At 45.7% G+C, this 15,904-nt stretch overlaps 2 protein-coding genes across 13 annotated transcripts in view; one reads left to right on the top strand and one right to left on the bottom strand.

The window, feature by feature from the left end:
- Window positions 1-6,206, top strand: part of GMPR (guanosine monophosphate reductase) — a 41,581-nt gene extending 35,375 nt beyond the window's left edge. For all 3 annotated transcript variants that reach the window (XM_039712101.1, XM_039712102.1, XM_039712103.1), the window contains exon 9: window positions 1,381-6,206. In XM_039712101.1, coding sequence (XP_039568035.1) covers window positions 1,381-1,561 — 181 coding nt within the window. In that variant the 3' untranslated portion in view covers window positions 1,562-6,206. The remainder of the gene's footprint in view (window positions 1-1,380) is intronic.
- A 192-nt stretch (window positions 6,207-6,398) lies between these two features.
- Window positions 6,399-15,904, bottom strand: part of ATXN1 (ataxin 1) — a 363,809-nt gene continuing 354,303 nt past the window's right edge. For all 10 annotated transcript variants that reach the window (XM_039712091.1, XM_039712092.1, XM_039712095.1 and 7 more), the window contains one exon: window positions 6,399-15,010. In XM_039712091.1, coding sequence (XP_039568025.1) covers window positions 14,480-15,010 — 531 coding nt within the window. In that variant the 3' untranslated portion in view covers window positions 6,399-14,479. The remainder of the gene's footprint in view (window positions 15,011-15,904) is intronic.

The raw sequence follows: 15,904 nt of genomic DNA, 5'->3' as shown, positions 1-15,904 counted from the left end.
TAAATAAAAGACTGGGAACTCCCAACAGCACAGGCCATAGAACAGACCCCTAAGCCCTGTGCAGTCTGTGAGATGCCAGTGGCACATCCATCTTCCCCTGGCCACTCACTGCAGTAGTTTTTTTAAGGGTTTCAAGAAAGAGTCAATTACTCATCAAATGTAGGGAGATTAATCATGGCTCCTTACTCACATGGCATATCAACACTTCGCCTTTATGGTCTCCCTAGGGCTGTGACCTCGCATTTAGACTAACAGGATGAAATATAGCCAGGCTCACGCTGAAGTACCTCCAGTAGTAGCTGTTGCTGTTGTTAATGATTCACAAATGGAGCCTACAAACAGGCATGCCTTTTCTTGTACTATCCCCTGGAAACTTTTTTAAGGAAGAAGCAAATAAAGCCACATGTAGAACAATGACAGATCGCTGCTATGATTTCTGCCTACATTTTGTAGGGCAGAAGGAAAGTATCTCCTCTTCCTTCCACATCTGTCTTAGACCCTCCCTTCCCAAGGCTTGCCTTCCCAGAGAAGCCAGCATTCCAGGCAGAACAAGCTTACTCTGAAGTGTAGTGGGATCAGCTGCTGATCCCACTAATCAGATGATTAAGGGTCTCTGCTACAGGAGGGATTGCTGAATATGGGGCTGGAGAAAGCTGGAGGAGGAGTGTAAGTTATTTGCCTGGATTCCTCCATCATGTAACTCTTCAGATGTGCTTTTGGGAACAGTGCAGTCTGTGCTGGCATGCACCAGCACTTGACAGTATTCACAGCACTGCTTTTTTCTGGCCTTTTTGCCTGGCACTGAATTGTGCTACATCACCTTTTAGCTTCGAGGGACAGCTGTGCAGCAGGTTTCTGTAACAGGTTTCCCACTCCCTGTGAGCTCTGGAGAATCACACTAGTAGCAGACAGCCCGAGCACTTCCATCTGTGTACAGTCAGTAACACAGGACAGAGCCCAGGGGCCATGAAGCCTCTGTAGAGCTGGGCTGGGTGGTGCCTGCTGAGAGTTAGCTCCAACATTTCTCAGAGTCTGGCCATTCCTTACACTTTAAAGCTTGCATCTCACAGTCAGATTTACTTTTCAATAAAGCTGGAAGTTCCACTTGCTTGTAGGCAGATGGTAGAAGGGAGGAAGGGGTAGATCTGTAAATAAACTCATGGGATATTGGAGCATGTGCAAGATCTGTCTACTTCTACTTCTCAGTGTTGGTGGTGAGTGGAGCTGAGGCATTTCAGTGCTTGAGAGCACCAAGCAGCAAGCAATACAGCTGGGGACACATTTGCAAACTGCAGCCTGCAGAGTTAAGCTCCACAATTCTCCATTAAACACACTCATGTTTTGCACCCGTATGAATGCAGTGACTGATCTCTTCTCCAGGGCTTCAGAGGGCAAGACTGTGGAGGTACCATACAAAGGGGATGTGGAACACACCATCCTGGACATCCTCGGGGGGCTGCGCTCCACCTGCACCTACGTGGGAGCTGCCAGACTCAAGGAACTGAGCAAGAGAACAACGTTTATCCGGGTCACCCAGCAGCACAACGAGGTGTTCTCCTAGCCTAGGTCTGGGGGGCTGGAGAGAGGGGTGGGGAAGAAGAGCAGGAAGGGCTGCTCTTTTCCTTTGCTTTCTCCTCCAGGTTGTGTTAGTGGCAAACTTCCCTCTCTCTCTCTCAGAACAGCAGTGTCATAGCCATTGGTTATGGCTGGGATTTGGAAGGGGAAGGTCATGCTATTAACACAATGCCATTGATTCAAAATGCAATAGCCTCATCTTTTATCGTTGTGCCTATTTTATTTTTTAATCATTTCTTCACCTGTTTTTTTTCCCCCCTCTGATAAATAGCTGCTGAAACCTCAGTTAACAAGGAATTGGCTTGTACAGACATGGCTGTTAACGCCTGCACACATTCACACATTCCCGTTTCTAAGATTGACCTGTCAGCTACCACCACTTTCTGGTAGTGCACCTTGCAGAAATTGCAGGCTGGGAGAGAAAAAGATGCAAGGAATTAGATGGAGAAATAAAAAATCAAATTCTCTTCATCTTTTCTCTGGCTAAAGAATGGATGTTATGGCACAGCTGCCAGCCTGCAAAGTTTCAGAGGTGGATGGTAGATGAGGCCTGGCTGCTGGTGACATGTGATTCTAAAAATGCCAGATCACTGAAACTTTCAGTTCACAGGGCTGATGTTGCTGTTTTTACTTAAACCTCCCTATTCAATGGACTTGCCCCTTCAGGGAAGCGGGCACTGAATGTAGCAAAACTGTGCTGGCCTCCCTGCCCCCATCTGAGGAGATCATTCAGGTGATCACTTTTCAGAGCTTGCCTGATTTATCATAAGTGCAGTTATTGAATTACCTGGGTTCCTGCTTTTAACTGCTCTCTGGGAACAGGTTTTAAAGACATTGAAACTCAACAACGGTAACCCTGACAAGGGTTACAATTCTTTGTAGCCCTCCCTGTTCCCTTGCCTGCTCACATCCATTTAGCAAAGATGAAAAAATGCTGTGCAGTGCATTGTCTGTGGCCAGGTGGAGGAAGCCAGAAGGATCAAATTGCCTTCTGGTTATGTGGAACCACTCCTTTGCAGTCCTTGACATCATGTAAAGCAAGAGAGAGCTTTTGGCAGAACAGTCTGGTTGATAGCAAGACACTGTCAGGCTGAGATGGAGTTAAAGCATTTGCTCTAAAGGCAGTAGTGAATGTTTGAGACTCTGGGTAACACCTCAAATAAAGTGTAATGGCCTGATAATTAATTGATAAATCACAATGAAAATTTCTTTAGAAATACATGTTGCATCCACATGAATACCACAGTAGCTCGATATGATAAATGATGTAAAAGTGAGCACCCATGAATTAATAATGCTTGGCCACTTACTTTAAACTGCTGCTGAGATCATAATGCGGCTAATGTTACTTCAGTACTTCAGAGTCTTGCTTTCCCCTTCTGTAGACATCTGTGGAAAGAGGCAGGCTTCCTTTGAAAAGCAAAAAAGTGATCTGTAGGAAAAGGAATAGCAAAGAGAAACTCTAGAATTAAACTCATACGCTGGACTTTTCAAAAAGCCAATCACAAGGACAGTTGACCATGCAGAGAAGCAAATCCAGGCCACAAGCTGATCCCTGGTGATTTTTAAGTGTGTTGTGCACATTAGAAAAAGCACAGGGTATCTTCTAAATTGCCTGGTATTTTAAATGTCTTCCATTTAACATGTAGGATGTACTTCTTAATTATGGGATGACCTCTTCCTCTGCTTTGGAAGAGGATGGGCCTTGATGTGAGCACAGGTTATGCTTGTGCTGGCTGCAAGTACCATTTGTCTTGCCCACATATCATAAAGGAATGTGAATGCAGAAGAGCAGCAGGCCCTGTGAATCTCTGTTCCCTCCAGCCTGGAAGCATCATGTTAAGAGAATGCCAGGCTTCTCCACCACAGAAAGGTGCTGTGGACCACCTACTGCTCTGAGCTGCACTAGGCCCAGGGCAGGGGCAGTGTGACCTCTCTGCACCAGTACAGCTGTGGGACAGCACTGTTCCTCTGTTTCTGTGATGCAGAGGGGAAGCAAATGGACACCTCTGTCAGGAGTGGGGTTAGACCACCACGGCCCAGGCCTGACCACAGGTGTGTCTCCACACTGGTGCCTTCACATGTGGGAAGTGCAGCACTCTGCTGGTCTCATGCCCACTCTCACTAGCGCTTTTCTACTTTTTTTAGCTACATTTCTAAGTGGAATTTAAGAAATACATATGCATATAAGAATATATATATATTTGTAAACCTTTTTTTAAAAGATCATGCGCACACCAAAGCAAGCAGCTTCATGGTGGCCTCAGAACAGTTTCTTTTCCAAAGGGCAGGTGCTGGGGGCAAGGGGAGGCTGCCTCTCTACGAGTGTGGCAAATGGGGCCACTCTTCCACCTCCTTTTCTTCCCCTCCTGCACATACCTCTGATCAGTGACTAATAGGAGAGGGACAGGCTATTCTTAAGCTGTCCCCGGAATTCTTCAGGCTGTGAATGACATTGATGCCGTGAATGGTGACTGATAAAGTTTTGATGTTAGGTGTTTGGTTTTCTGAATAGCAGGTCTTACCATTGTTTTGATAAGCAGCATGTTTTCTTTCATTTTCTCCTCTCCAAAAGTGAGCAGGGGAGAGAAATGAGATGCAGAAAGGCTGAACTGGTGGCATGTCTGCATCTCACCCAGTTATATGTGAATTTTTTTTAGGAATAACCCTTAGCTATCAGTGCTCGTCATTGACACTGTACATGTGCAGCTCTGAGACAGGCTGGGAAATTAAAAAAAAAAGGCTCTTGAGTCCCCCTTTAACACCTGTTCCTGTGCTGCAGTTGTTGCTCTGATCTTCACTTAGCTCCAGGTCTTGTACCCTGCTCAAGCCTGCTGCCACTCCCACAAGGAACTGAGGCAGAGGGAGCCAGGAACCAGGAACACTTTGTCTGGCAGGATGGTCAAAGTCAAGACCACAACCACTGACAAATGCCATGTGCCATTTGTAGATCTACCTCACCTGCACATCTAACTGGGTTCTTTGTTAATTGGTGTCCTTTTGTGGGAAATGAAATTTTTAAGTGCTTAATAATGCTTAATGTTGAGTCATTCTGCATAACCAGGTCTTCTTTAACCCTACACTCCAACCCCATCCTGTCCAGAGGAATGTTGTGAGTGTGACAGCCTGTACTGTAAGCCAGAGCCATGCCTGCTTCTCCCAGCCAAGCAATTGAGCTCCCAAGAGCCGTGTTGAGCTTCCCACTGGCTCCACAGGGGTGCAGTTTAACATACCAAAGACCTACAATTGGGGATGCTGAAAAATGCAACATTATGTCATTAAGCAATCCCTGCTGAGTATGGCTGCCTGTGGCTTCTTGAAACATCAGGACACCTCCAACACCCCTGGCACTCCAGTGCTGCTCTGGGCTTGCCTTGCTTCGGCACAGGAGCAGCCTTGCTCACCCACCGGTGACTGTGGTGGCTGCGACGAGTGCACTGTGCCAGTGGACACCTCCTTGTTGGTGTGAGCAGTTGCTAAGGGGGTGGGCCTTGAGCCAACATCCTGGCAGGTGTAAAACAAGCCATGAAGGTCTCCATTCTCTGGGAGAAACACATTCCCGTCTGCTCATTGGAACAGCCAGTCCCCATTGGCCATGGGGCAGGGGCTTCGGCTCGGCTGTGCTTTGGTGCAGCTTTCTTCTCCCTTAGGGCATGGTGGGGTTGAATGTAGGATGGGGACACCCTGTAAATATGGAGAGTTATAAGGCAGGATCAGAAAAAGCCTCTGCCTTTGGGGGAGCTTTTCCTATTTAAAATGTGCCTGTCTCTTCTTTCAGCTGGTCAATAGCAGGGGTAGAAAGGATGGGGTTAAGGAAGAAACGTGGCAGCTGTTGGCCAAGCCCCTCTGTGTTGGGACAGGTGCTTTCAGTCAAGGACATGATGAGAGTTTGAAGCTTTTCTGAACCAAGCACTCCCTACTTTATACCTGTTAAACTCCACTCTCGTGACAGACTTGTTGCTACAGCTTTCTGCTGCTGTATGTACAGTGTCTATCCATCACCATCTCACATCTCCCACTGGGGGATGGTGCTGTTCAGTTGCTAATACCAGTTTTACACCAAAAATTCTCTTTTGGAGCCAGGAGGGCTTTTGCAGCCAGTGCCAGATTTGGCCTTGTGCAGAAGAGAAGGGGGGAAAAAAAGTCAGGGCTCAAGAGCAGCAGTTTTCCCTCTGCAGCAGCCAAGGCAGCAGGTGGGAGAGGGCCAGCCCTTCCCTGCGGGCTGGGAGCTGCCAGGGGCAGTGGGGTTGAAGCATGTCTCGAGTAGATGCTGGCACAGCTCTGCACTCCGGACAGACCCTGCAGCCTTAGCTTCATTTGTGGTCACTTAGATGCTTAAGCGAGCCCTCCCCAACATTTATTTGACCCAGTGTTTGCTGGCTAAAGTTTTCATACATAAATCCGTTTGGAGTCGAGAACTCCCTGGCGTTGCCTGTGATAACTGTGAAGTGCTTCTGTGTCATTGGCCAAAAAGCTGCTGGGCTTTCAGTGTTTTGCTGCCCTGCTCAGCCCTGCTGAGATGGTGATGAGAGCGCTGCTCCCTTCCCTCTGCTGTGGCATTCCTGTGTGCGCGGCTCAATCATCCCAACTGCTCCCAAGTTTTTGTTATGCAATAAAGAGCTTCACCCTGACGGGCTGCAGAGCGTTTTATGGCCATGGGTGGGAGGGTACAGGCCTTTGGGCATCGTCACAAATAAAAGCCAATGCTCTCAAATGCATTGCCAGGGTGGGGCTGGGGGAGGCCTGGGCAGGGAATTACATCGGTCAAATGATGTCCCTAGGAAAGCTCTCTCCCCTTCAGTCATAAAAGACAAAAACACACATTTGCAATTGGCACTGTTATTTTATTAGTACGAGTATACTGAAACAATAAACTTGTACTGGTATACAGACAATTTCTTTAAAACAATTTTGTTCAAATTTTGAATCAAACATTGTTTTATTATAATAATGAAATAATTTCTACCTAGAAAACCTGCAAGCACCATCAAAGAAAGGGACCATAAAATTCAATAAACAGACGCGAGTGTATCCTACAAATAGACACACCACCATTAGAAAATAGAATATGAATTCTTCCATTTTTTTTAATATTTGTTTTAAAAAAGCTAGTGCAAGTACAATATTTTACACTGGAATTACAGAGAGTATGCACGCATATGGAAAAAAGTTCTCCTGTCACAATAAAAGCTCTTAACTATGTCTGTATGCACTTAAAATCTTCTCCTCTTTTCAATAAGGTGCAAAACGTTATTCCCTCCCTATTTTCTCCTTTGTACTGGCCATGTCAGCTCAATTTCTCCCCAACACAAAGCTGCGATATCCCTTTTACTGGGCCTACACTAGGAACTACACTGGAAGTGTGATTTGCAACAACCCTCATTAGTAATACTAGACAATTAAAAAAAAATAAATTTAAAAACTACAGATGTTGAATGACTGGACCTGACCCTGGCTCGGCCAAGCGCCGCTGCCAGCTGCTGCCGGGAGCGGTGACATAGCTAGTACAAAATGGATTTCAGTAGCTCACCCAAACTGAAAAAGGTTGGGAAATTCCCCCCACCCCCACTTTTGTAACACTGCAAAAAGAACAGTGTTCAACAAGTTAATACATTATTAAAAAAAAAAGGAGCAAATACATACATTAGTGAGTTTCAACATTAGCTGACTGTCGTGAAGAGTTGCATCTATGCCTTACCAGATTAGTAACTTCGCGAAGCGCCTGGCCGTCCGAGCCACCTGCAGCCATCCCTGGCCCGTTTTTGCCCTCAGCTGCCCAGATCCAAACCCGGTGGACTGGAACAAGAATTCTGCAGAGCTTGTTCAACGGGAGAGTACCTGGGTCCTGGACTTTTAAAGCAAATGCCAGGGTGGAATCCCCTCGCCAGCAGGTGTGAAGGGGCAGACCCACACTGCCGGCGGAGCCAGTGGTCCCTCCCTGGCTCCACCCTGGCTGAGGATCTGGGCCCTGAAGTTTCTGCCCATCACCAATCTTGTAGTACAGCAAGGACAGCTTCAACAAGTGACTCCACTCGCTGCAAACAACACTTCCAATGCACACCTACTGCGTGGTCGAGGGAAAGGGCACAGGAGCTTTAACTGCTCAAAATAGAAACTAACAAAAAAGAAACAACCTTGGATGAAGCCTCCTTAAAATCCTCAGTGGAAGACTTGCGTCCTTTCAGCTAACAACAAGAAAAAACCTACGGAAACCTCAGAGACGGTTATTGTATAAATACTACCTGTTGGCTGAATGCACTTCACCATAACACAACTGGGGCTGGTTTCTGAACGCCCGGGGGTCACTTGCACAGAGCGAGCATTCCCATCCCCTGTGCCTGTGGGAGCCAAAGCTTGGGTCACCTCTGGGGATGGGGATGGGAGCAGCTGGAAACCTTGCCCTCTCCACCCTGCCATCAGCTCCCAGCTGCCCAGCTCAATCTTTGGACAGGAAAAGGATCCTCTCTTCAGAAACTGCTTCAGGATCCTCTCCTTTTGGCTTCTGAAAAACATCAGTCTTGCCACTGGTCAAGACTGTCACTGGAACCGTGTGACCAGCTGCTCCTGGCGCTCTGGCAGCAGCGGCGGGAGAAAGGGGCAGTGACAGGGGCTGGAAAGCCGGGTCGCCTGGGGTACCATTCTGCTGCTAGTGCTGGGCAAGGATACCTTGTTACAAGCACTTCTAGCTCAGGGTTGTACTCTTTGGATTTCATCTGGACCAGGAAGTGCTGAAAAAATGTAGAACAGCATCCCCAGAGAGAGAAAAAAAATGGGACCAAAAGACCTCAGGTGGAAACTACGCAAGTTGTGCTCAGCCAGCAGCAGCTCTCAACCCGAGGGCTGCCAGCACCAGCAGGGTCCCCACACTTGGGCCAGCCGGGCCTCGCCTGCCCAGGGCACGGCCAGGGCCTCCCTCGAAACCAGCCCTGACCTCTGGGCTGCCAGGGCTCCCTCAGCGCAGGCGGCCGAGACTTAAAGCCAAATACAGCCGGAGGGTGAGACTCGTTTTGCACAGTAGCCACCCTTCGAAGTGCCTGGTAGCTGCACTCAGGAATTGCTGCTCCAAGGTGTATTTTCAGCACAGGAATTAACAGTGTGACTCCATTCCCCAGAAATGGGACCCATGTAATACGAACAGAAAATTAAGCACAGTTGTTCTTTAAGAGCCTTTTAAGTAATAATTCTTCCTGGCCAGAGCCAATACAAATCAGATCATCTAGACATGACATTTTCTATATACAAAAAACATGTAACTTTCAACCTTTCTCTGCTTTTGTATTTAAAAACTTTTTTTTTTTTACAAACAAGGTATGAAACTCACTGTTCAAACAGAGCCATCTCTTTTTCAAACACTGAATGAATCATTCCAACATTCATTTTTCTTTTGTGCAATTTTTTAAAACATTACCTGTACTCCTCAATGTGAGTGCTTCAAAAAAAGTTTCTATTTTTAATAAGCTTCTCAAATTAGGTTTACATCAAAAAATATTCCCACAAGGTATAGTGCTACAAGAAAAGATCCTATCAGTAAAGGTAACACATCTGAAGCGAGGTCGTCTATGTAAAAGAAATTGAACTCTGGAGTAGAGGTGTGCAACGTGTTTGGAATTTCCCTATGGGCACAAAGCAAGGCTGTCCTCAGGACAGGGAATCAAGTGGACATGTAGGCATACACGTAAAAAAAATGCACACGTAACTTCTTTGTGTGCAAACAGACACTTCTGCCTGGGGGTGTGTGTGCACATATGCATATCTGCATCAACAAATTCTCATTCTGCTATGTATTACAGCATTTGGGAGAGTGGGAGGGTTGGAAAAACCAGAGAAAAGGAAATTACTGCCTCCACTCTGGTGGTATGTTCCCCTTGCTTTTCACATCAACACTGGCCAGAGCCTGCAGTGGACTCTGCTGCTACCTGTGATGATGGGGAGGGAAGAAATGGAAACTGTATGAGTGCATATCTCATTCTGCCATTTGTCAAGTTTCTGGGACACCAGAAGTGTTTCAATGGGCTGAATCCCCTTCGCCTGCCCAAGGCTTCTGCCCTGGTCAACCCTGACATTTTTCCAGCTGCCTTGTTAAGGTCAGGATCCGGCCCTGATTGAACCACGCTTCAATTTCACCAAGATTTATACACGTGCTTTACAGCAAGCCCCTGAGCAGCCTTTGCTGGCCAGCCCAGACCTCCCATGGGCACATGTATAAGCGTTTGCAGAACTGGGTCCCATGACATGCAGAGCATTGCACCGAAAGCCACTCTGAAACACCACTATTAGTGTTTAAAAAGATTGAGAATTCACTCTCCCTGACACAGGCTTTTTTTTTTTTTTTAAGCAGTTGCAAGAATTAACAGAATTTCACAATTTCCTTTTTACTACTGGCAACACACTTTAAAGTAATATAAATCTCTGCAGAGAGTGTATTTTCATGATAACCAACAGCTACAGTTCACGCTGAGCCTGCTGCTTTTGTATTGCAATCTAAATGAGATCTACAAAGTTTAAACCATGAGATGCAGGAAATCCAAACTTGTCTGTAACATTGTACATCCCTACTCCGGAGCAGTAAAAGTGCTGCTTCTGGTCACATCAGTGTACCACACATACACCAGCCCCATCCCTGAGTAAAAGGTGTGAAAGGTTTCTAAATGTTCCTTGATTTAAGGGAAACAAGAGTAGTGATGTCACTTCCCCATGCTGAGAAAATGACGGGAACGACACGACAGTGGGACAAAGGAATTAAAGGAATGAAAAAAGGAACGTGTGTCCCTCCCCTCCTCCCGAGGTCTGCATCTTTGAGGGAAAGCAAGTCTAAGGGCAAGGTACAAAATGGTAAAATAGGTCAACAGCGACTCCGATTCGGGTCTCGACCAGAGGACTCGAGGTAAGTGACATCAAACTCAAATTCCCCACGATGTGGCCCAGACAAACTGAAACAATGCCTAAGTTAGACGCTATAAGGAACAGTCACTGTATATATAGAGATAGATAGATATATTGATAGTTAGACAGACAGATAGATAGATAGATAGATAGACAGACAAATAGATTTTTTTGTTTTTTAGAAATCCCTATAAAGAGGTTCTTGTTTTATTTTTCTTTGCCCTGACTAATTTCTTGGTGATTGTATGCATTTCATTGTAAACTAAAGAGGCCTGCTACAAAAGGAGAGAAACAAACAGACAAAAAAGAAAACTGCTTAGTTACTATTGCAAAGCGGCCGCCACGCAGAGCAGAGGCAGAGCCTCCTCCTTCGGCTTCACCTCAGCATCCCCTGCTTACGAGTGGTGTTTTGCACCTGCCCTGGGGACTGATGGCACTCCCGGGCCTGGGGCTGCAGCACAAGGGATGCTCAGTGCCAGAGGGAAAGGCAAAGCCTCACCTTGCAAAGGGCTCGGCCCCGATGGGAGCCAGCTCCTGTGTGCGCGTGTCCAGGTGGAAGGTGGCACTCGGCCATATGGTTGAGTGCCACCCTCTGCCTGGATGGATGCCATGTAGACATGAATATATCTCTTTTTTGCCTTTTTTTTTTTTTTTCCTTCCTGGATCTCTTTAAACTCCAAATAGAAAACGGGTTCATGTTTCCCGGGGCAAGGGATCTTCTACCCTTAATATGGTGTGGGTTTTTGGAGGGGGGAGGACAGGGAGGGACTTACTAATGTTGGGGGGGCAGGGGCAGGGAGAAAGGTAGAAAGAAAGCATTCAAAAGAGACAAAACCAGGGGAAATCAGAAGTGGGTATGAGATCTAGCTAACACCGCACAGGTGAGTCTAAGTTGGCACGTAAAGTATTGCACATCCTACAAAAGCTAAAGCACGGAAGGGGACAATTGTTTGGAAAGAACCAGTTATTTCAGAATTCCTCAGTCTGAAATACAAGCACAGAACTAATACATTCCTATTGCTCCAAATGTATTTTTTTATTATTATTATTTTTTTTAGTGTTAGTTGAATAGATCCAGTCAGTTTAATAGCCCCTGCTTCCTTATTGACCACAAATGTGTATGCGAATGGTTTTACTTGAGATTTCTTTTTTTCTAAGTACACGTGAAGTACAGAAATAGTGGTAAGACTGTGAACTAAAATCTGTAATCTTTCTATTCCTTTACCATCAAAGCTTAAAAAAACCCAGGAAACAAAACAAAACAAAACAATAAATTGCAAGTGCCCTGAGCAGAGTATATGGAAGATTAAGCAACTTCTCTGAGCAGAAATATTAACAAATAAGCACTAACTAAGCTGTGTGATTGTGAGAAGAAACCCACTCAGCTATTTGGTAGCCCGCTGAGAGGTTAATAAAATTCAAGGAAATTCAAAAAAAGTTTCAAGCTATTTTAAACATATTTCAACTTTTTGGTGCACCCCAGAATATGGTATAAAAACAATTAGGTCTGGTGTGAGCTAAATTTCAAGTAACAAGTAACAAGAGTCAAAGATGGGGTTTGGGGTTAACATTTCTTCTCTCAAAGAAAAGCACTGTATTTCAGGGGAGAGGGAAAACAAGACTTTAAATAAATTTGTTCACTTTAGGTTACTGTGTTTCTAATGACAGACTTTGATTTCCTGTTCTCCCTATGAGTACAGCTTCTTCAAAACTACCTGAAGGATGTGAACTCGCCAACCAAAAATGACGACACGAACGCTTGCTCACAGAGGGCCCGAGTGCGATCCCACTGAAATCCCACTGGGATCTTCCAAGAAGCAGCGACAGGCTTTAGCACTCAGCCCTGACACACTTCATACTCGCACCTCCCCGAGGCTCATGCAGGAGGTTTGGTGCACAGCACCTCAGAGGATCCGGCCCTACCTGGGGAAAGAAAAGACTGAACGCGTGAATCCCCCCGCTCCTACTTGGTTTGTACCAAACTCCTGAAATGTCGCCTTTCCAATGGAAAACGATGCAATTAAAATAACAAATAATAATAATAATAATAATAAAAATAAAATAACAATAGGTTTGTTTTCAAAACAAACAAACACCTTGCTTACTTATAGAAATGGTTTTTTTTCTGGAAAACTCTCTCAGCAAGTCTGAAGAAAAATTCTCAGAGGTGTCCCGGTAGGACCTGGTTCTGTGTGGCCGATAAGGTAGAAAGACTGAAAATGAACTCTGAAAGGAACATAACCCTATGAAATGGCCTAGAGCGTAGGCAGGTTAGTGAGTAATTGCTACATTTGTTTATGCTCTTTCAGACCCCCCCACCCCACAACATTATTAGGTAAAAACTGCAGGAATACCACACAAATGATAAACTCAAGATGTGCAAATTGCAAGATTCTTTAAAGTCCATCTTTTTCAAAAACACTGGACAATGATTTTTCCTCTTTCCTTTTTCCTTTCTCTTATTTTTTTTTTTATTATGTCAGCTCGCATATGCCTTTAACTCTTTCTCAAGCATTAAAGTTTAAAAAGTGCCTCCTATTAAGTAGTCCTTTGTGGACAATGACTGTCACATACTAGTTCAATAATTCACATTCATCCCTTTGAAACCACATTAAAACTTTCAGCATCTTGCCTGTGAGAAAACTTTACATAGTTGCATGTAGTTACAGTGTTGAAGAGATTTGTTTGTTTGTTGTTGTTGCTTTCCGAGCAGATTAAAGTGATATACAGTACGTACTGAGTGTTAGACCAGGATGCTCAGCAATAAAGTGTGAACAGCATTTTAAGTGCTTAAAGACATTCTAGGTTCATCTTCAACAGCGGATTCCTGTGTCACACACCGCAATTTGAAAAAAGTGGCACCAGTTGTCCATAACCATGAACTAAAACCAGTACTAGATTTAAAGACAAAGATTTGCAACCTAACTGCAAACGATGGATGCCTGTGATCTCAAAGGGGCAGTCTGCGTCTACCTTGTGGAAGCAAATGTCATTGGCGTAACCCGGTCGATTTGTCTAACACTGCACAGAAACAGGAGTGAGCCTGAGCCAGGCGCATCCGCAGAGCCAGAGGCCTCCTCGCACAGCCACGCACAGCCACGCCACACGCACACACCCAGCCCCGCCCTCAAGGGAACCCTGCAGGGCGACCGGCGCGAGGCCCCCACAGCCTCGCCGTCGCCGACTCCGGGCAATGGAACTGCACTAGCAAGCAGAAAGGAAATGTGGTGTGGCAGTTTGCTTTAGGAATAAAAATCAGTGCAGTCAGACCCCATGGGGGAAAAATATATATATACATATACACACACACAAATATATATATATATATATATATATGTATAGCAGAGCCTTGAGTAAGAGTTGGCTTGTTGTTGAAAACATCAGAGACTGTCTGATCCTTTTCAGTAACACACCCAAGGGTTGTGTCCTCAGCATCCACCTGGGGTGAGGAAACCTCATCACCAACCCGCCAGAGAGCGGCCATCCCGCCCTGGGGGCTGGCACGCACCCACACCCACACACACACGCACACGCACCCCATGTCTGACACACACCTCTGCTACAGTTCCCTTCTCCTCACCTCCCCCAAAAAAACTAGAACAGGAACCAGAACAACAAAACAGACACACAAAAAAAAAACCAAACAAAAAAAACCAAAACCCCAAAAAAACCCAAGAAAAAAAAACAGCGACGAAAAGAAAACAAAATCACAGCTGGACCCTGTCCTACACGAGGTGTTAGAAAACAGGAGCCATGACAACACATTCATTTCCACTAAGGGTGTGTGAAGCAGATACTGCCCCTTCTGTAGCTCTCGATAAACCTAGTCACTGACAAACACTTGTGGAAAAACATATGCACCAGTCTCCTGCATAATACCAGCTGCAACTATAACAACAAGGTTATAACATAAACCTAAAATAAGATGATAACATGTAAATACTGGGTTATTTAGTCTACAGTACAGTAATCTGGATAAAAATGACAAGGGATAGCCTAATTTCCTTTCCCCAAACAACTTTTACTTTCCTACGTTGGATCGACCTTCAATGCAAATCTTAACCTCCTGAGGAATAAAAGAAGGCTTGGGAAGAGTCAAAGGTGGCTCCTCTTCTGATTTCTCTAGTTTTCGTGTTTCAGGGGCTGACCACCTCCTCTTCCTTGTTGCTGGGGGCTTGCTGGGTTCTGTTTTGGTGAGCAAAGGTGCTGCAGGCAATCCTATTTTGTCCGGAAACTTCAGTTCACCGTTCTCAGCTAACATCTGTGCGCTTCCCTGATTAATCCCGTTTTCCTGCTCCGCATACCTGTGTCTACTTCCAGCTAGACTGTCATTCTTTGAATGCTTCAGCAAGATACTAGCTGAGTCCATGGGCTGGCCCTTTTTAATAGAGCCGTTCTTCAGGTTCTTGAGTGTGAGCGATATGCAGACGTCCCCCACTGAGAGTTTGGAGCATGGCAAATCAAAGAGCTGGTTGGTTCTTTCAGGGCAGCACGATGACCAGCCTTGTCCAAATACAAAAAAAGGGTATTCTACCAAGACTTCCACGCTGACCTGCAGAAAGAGACGGGACAACACAGGAAGACAGAGGGAGAGAGAGGGGAGAGCATGAGATCACTCCATGAGCCCTCATACATGTGCAGTGCTTGCCACAGGGGAGAGGGATAAAGCTGGAATTGCAAAGGCGATGTTCGGTTTCTGCAAAATCAGAATTTTGGTCACCAGACTTCATGCCAGCCCTTGTCACCCAGATCTTAATACTTTCTCTGAGCTCAGTATTTCATAGCACAAACTTCAGCAGGAATAAAGCTTTACCTTTATTCAGCTGCTCAGACAGGCGTAAGAGTTAAAACAGCTTCAGTGTCCGGCCAATTGTTTCCTACCATCCCTCTGTGGTATCTAGAATCTGTAATTCAAATCTAAAGACCCTTTCCAACCAGAGGGCGGTTCAAGAGAAGCTCTCAGTTCTGACATATGATTTCCTAAATAATCACGGGAATGTCATCCCGACCTCTGTCCGAACAAGCACTCACTGAGCAGTGTGAAAGGGTGAAGGTACTCTGATTGCCAGGGGAAGGCCATGAGCACATACAACATTGTAGCCATTAAGAGCAGCAAGTGAGAGCCTGCCTTCCCCCAGCAGTCTGTTACCAGTCCAGTTTCTTCTCACACCTGGTCTTCCACTCTGCTGCAGAGTTTATCTCCTGCACTTCCTCAGGGAGGTGGTCGTCCTTCCTCCTCCTCCAGTTCCTGCACTGTGTCTCTTTTACTGTACCATGTCCCATTTTCCTCTACTTCACCCCGCTTCAAAGACACATCTGGTAAGGAATCCTACCTAACCATCTTATGGGGAGCTGCCATGGCCAGAACAGACCAACAGCAGGTGCCCCCTGCTCCCTGACCTTGCAAATGCTGGGCCTTGAGGTCCCAACATGATAAAAAAACACT

Source organism: Passer montanus, unplaced genomic scaffold (assembly GCF_014805655.1).
Source record: "Passer montanus isolate IOZ18808 unplaced genomic scaffold, ASM1480565v1 scaffold26, whole genome shotgun sequence".
In the NCBI taxonomy this organism is placed as follows: Eukaryota; Metazoa; Chordata; class Aves; order Passeriformes; family Passeridae; genus Passer; species Passer montanus.
This window is presented reverse-complemented; position numbering and strand designations above follow the sequence as displayed.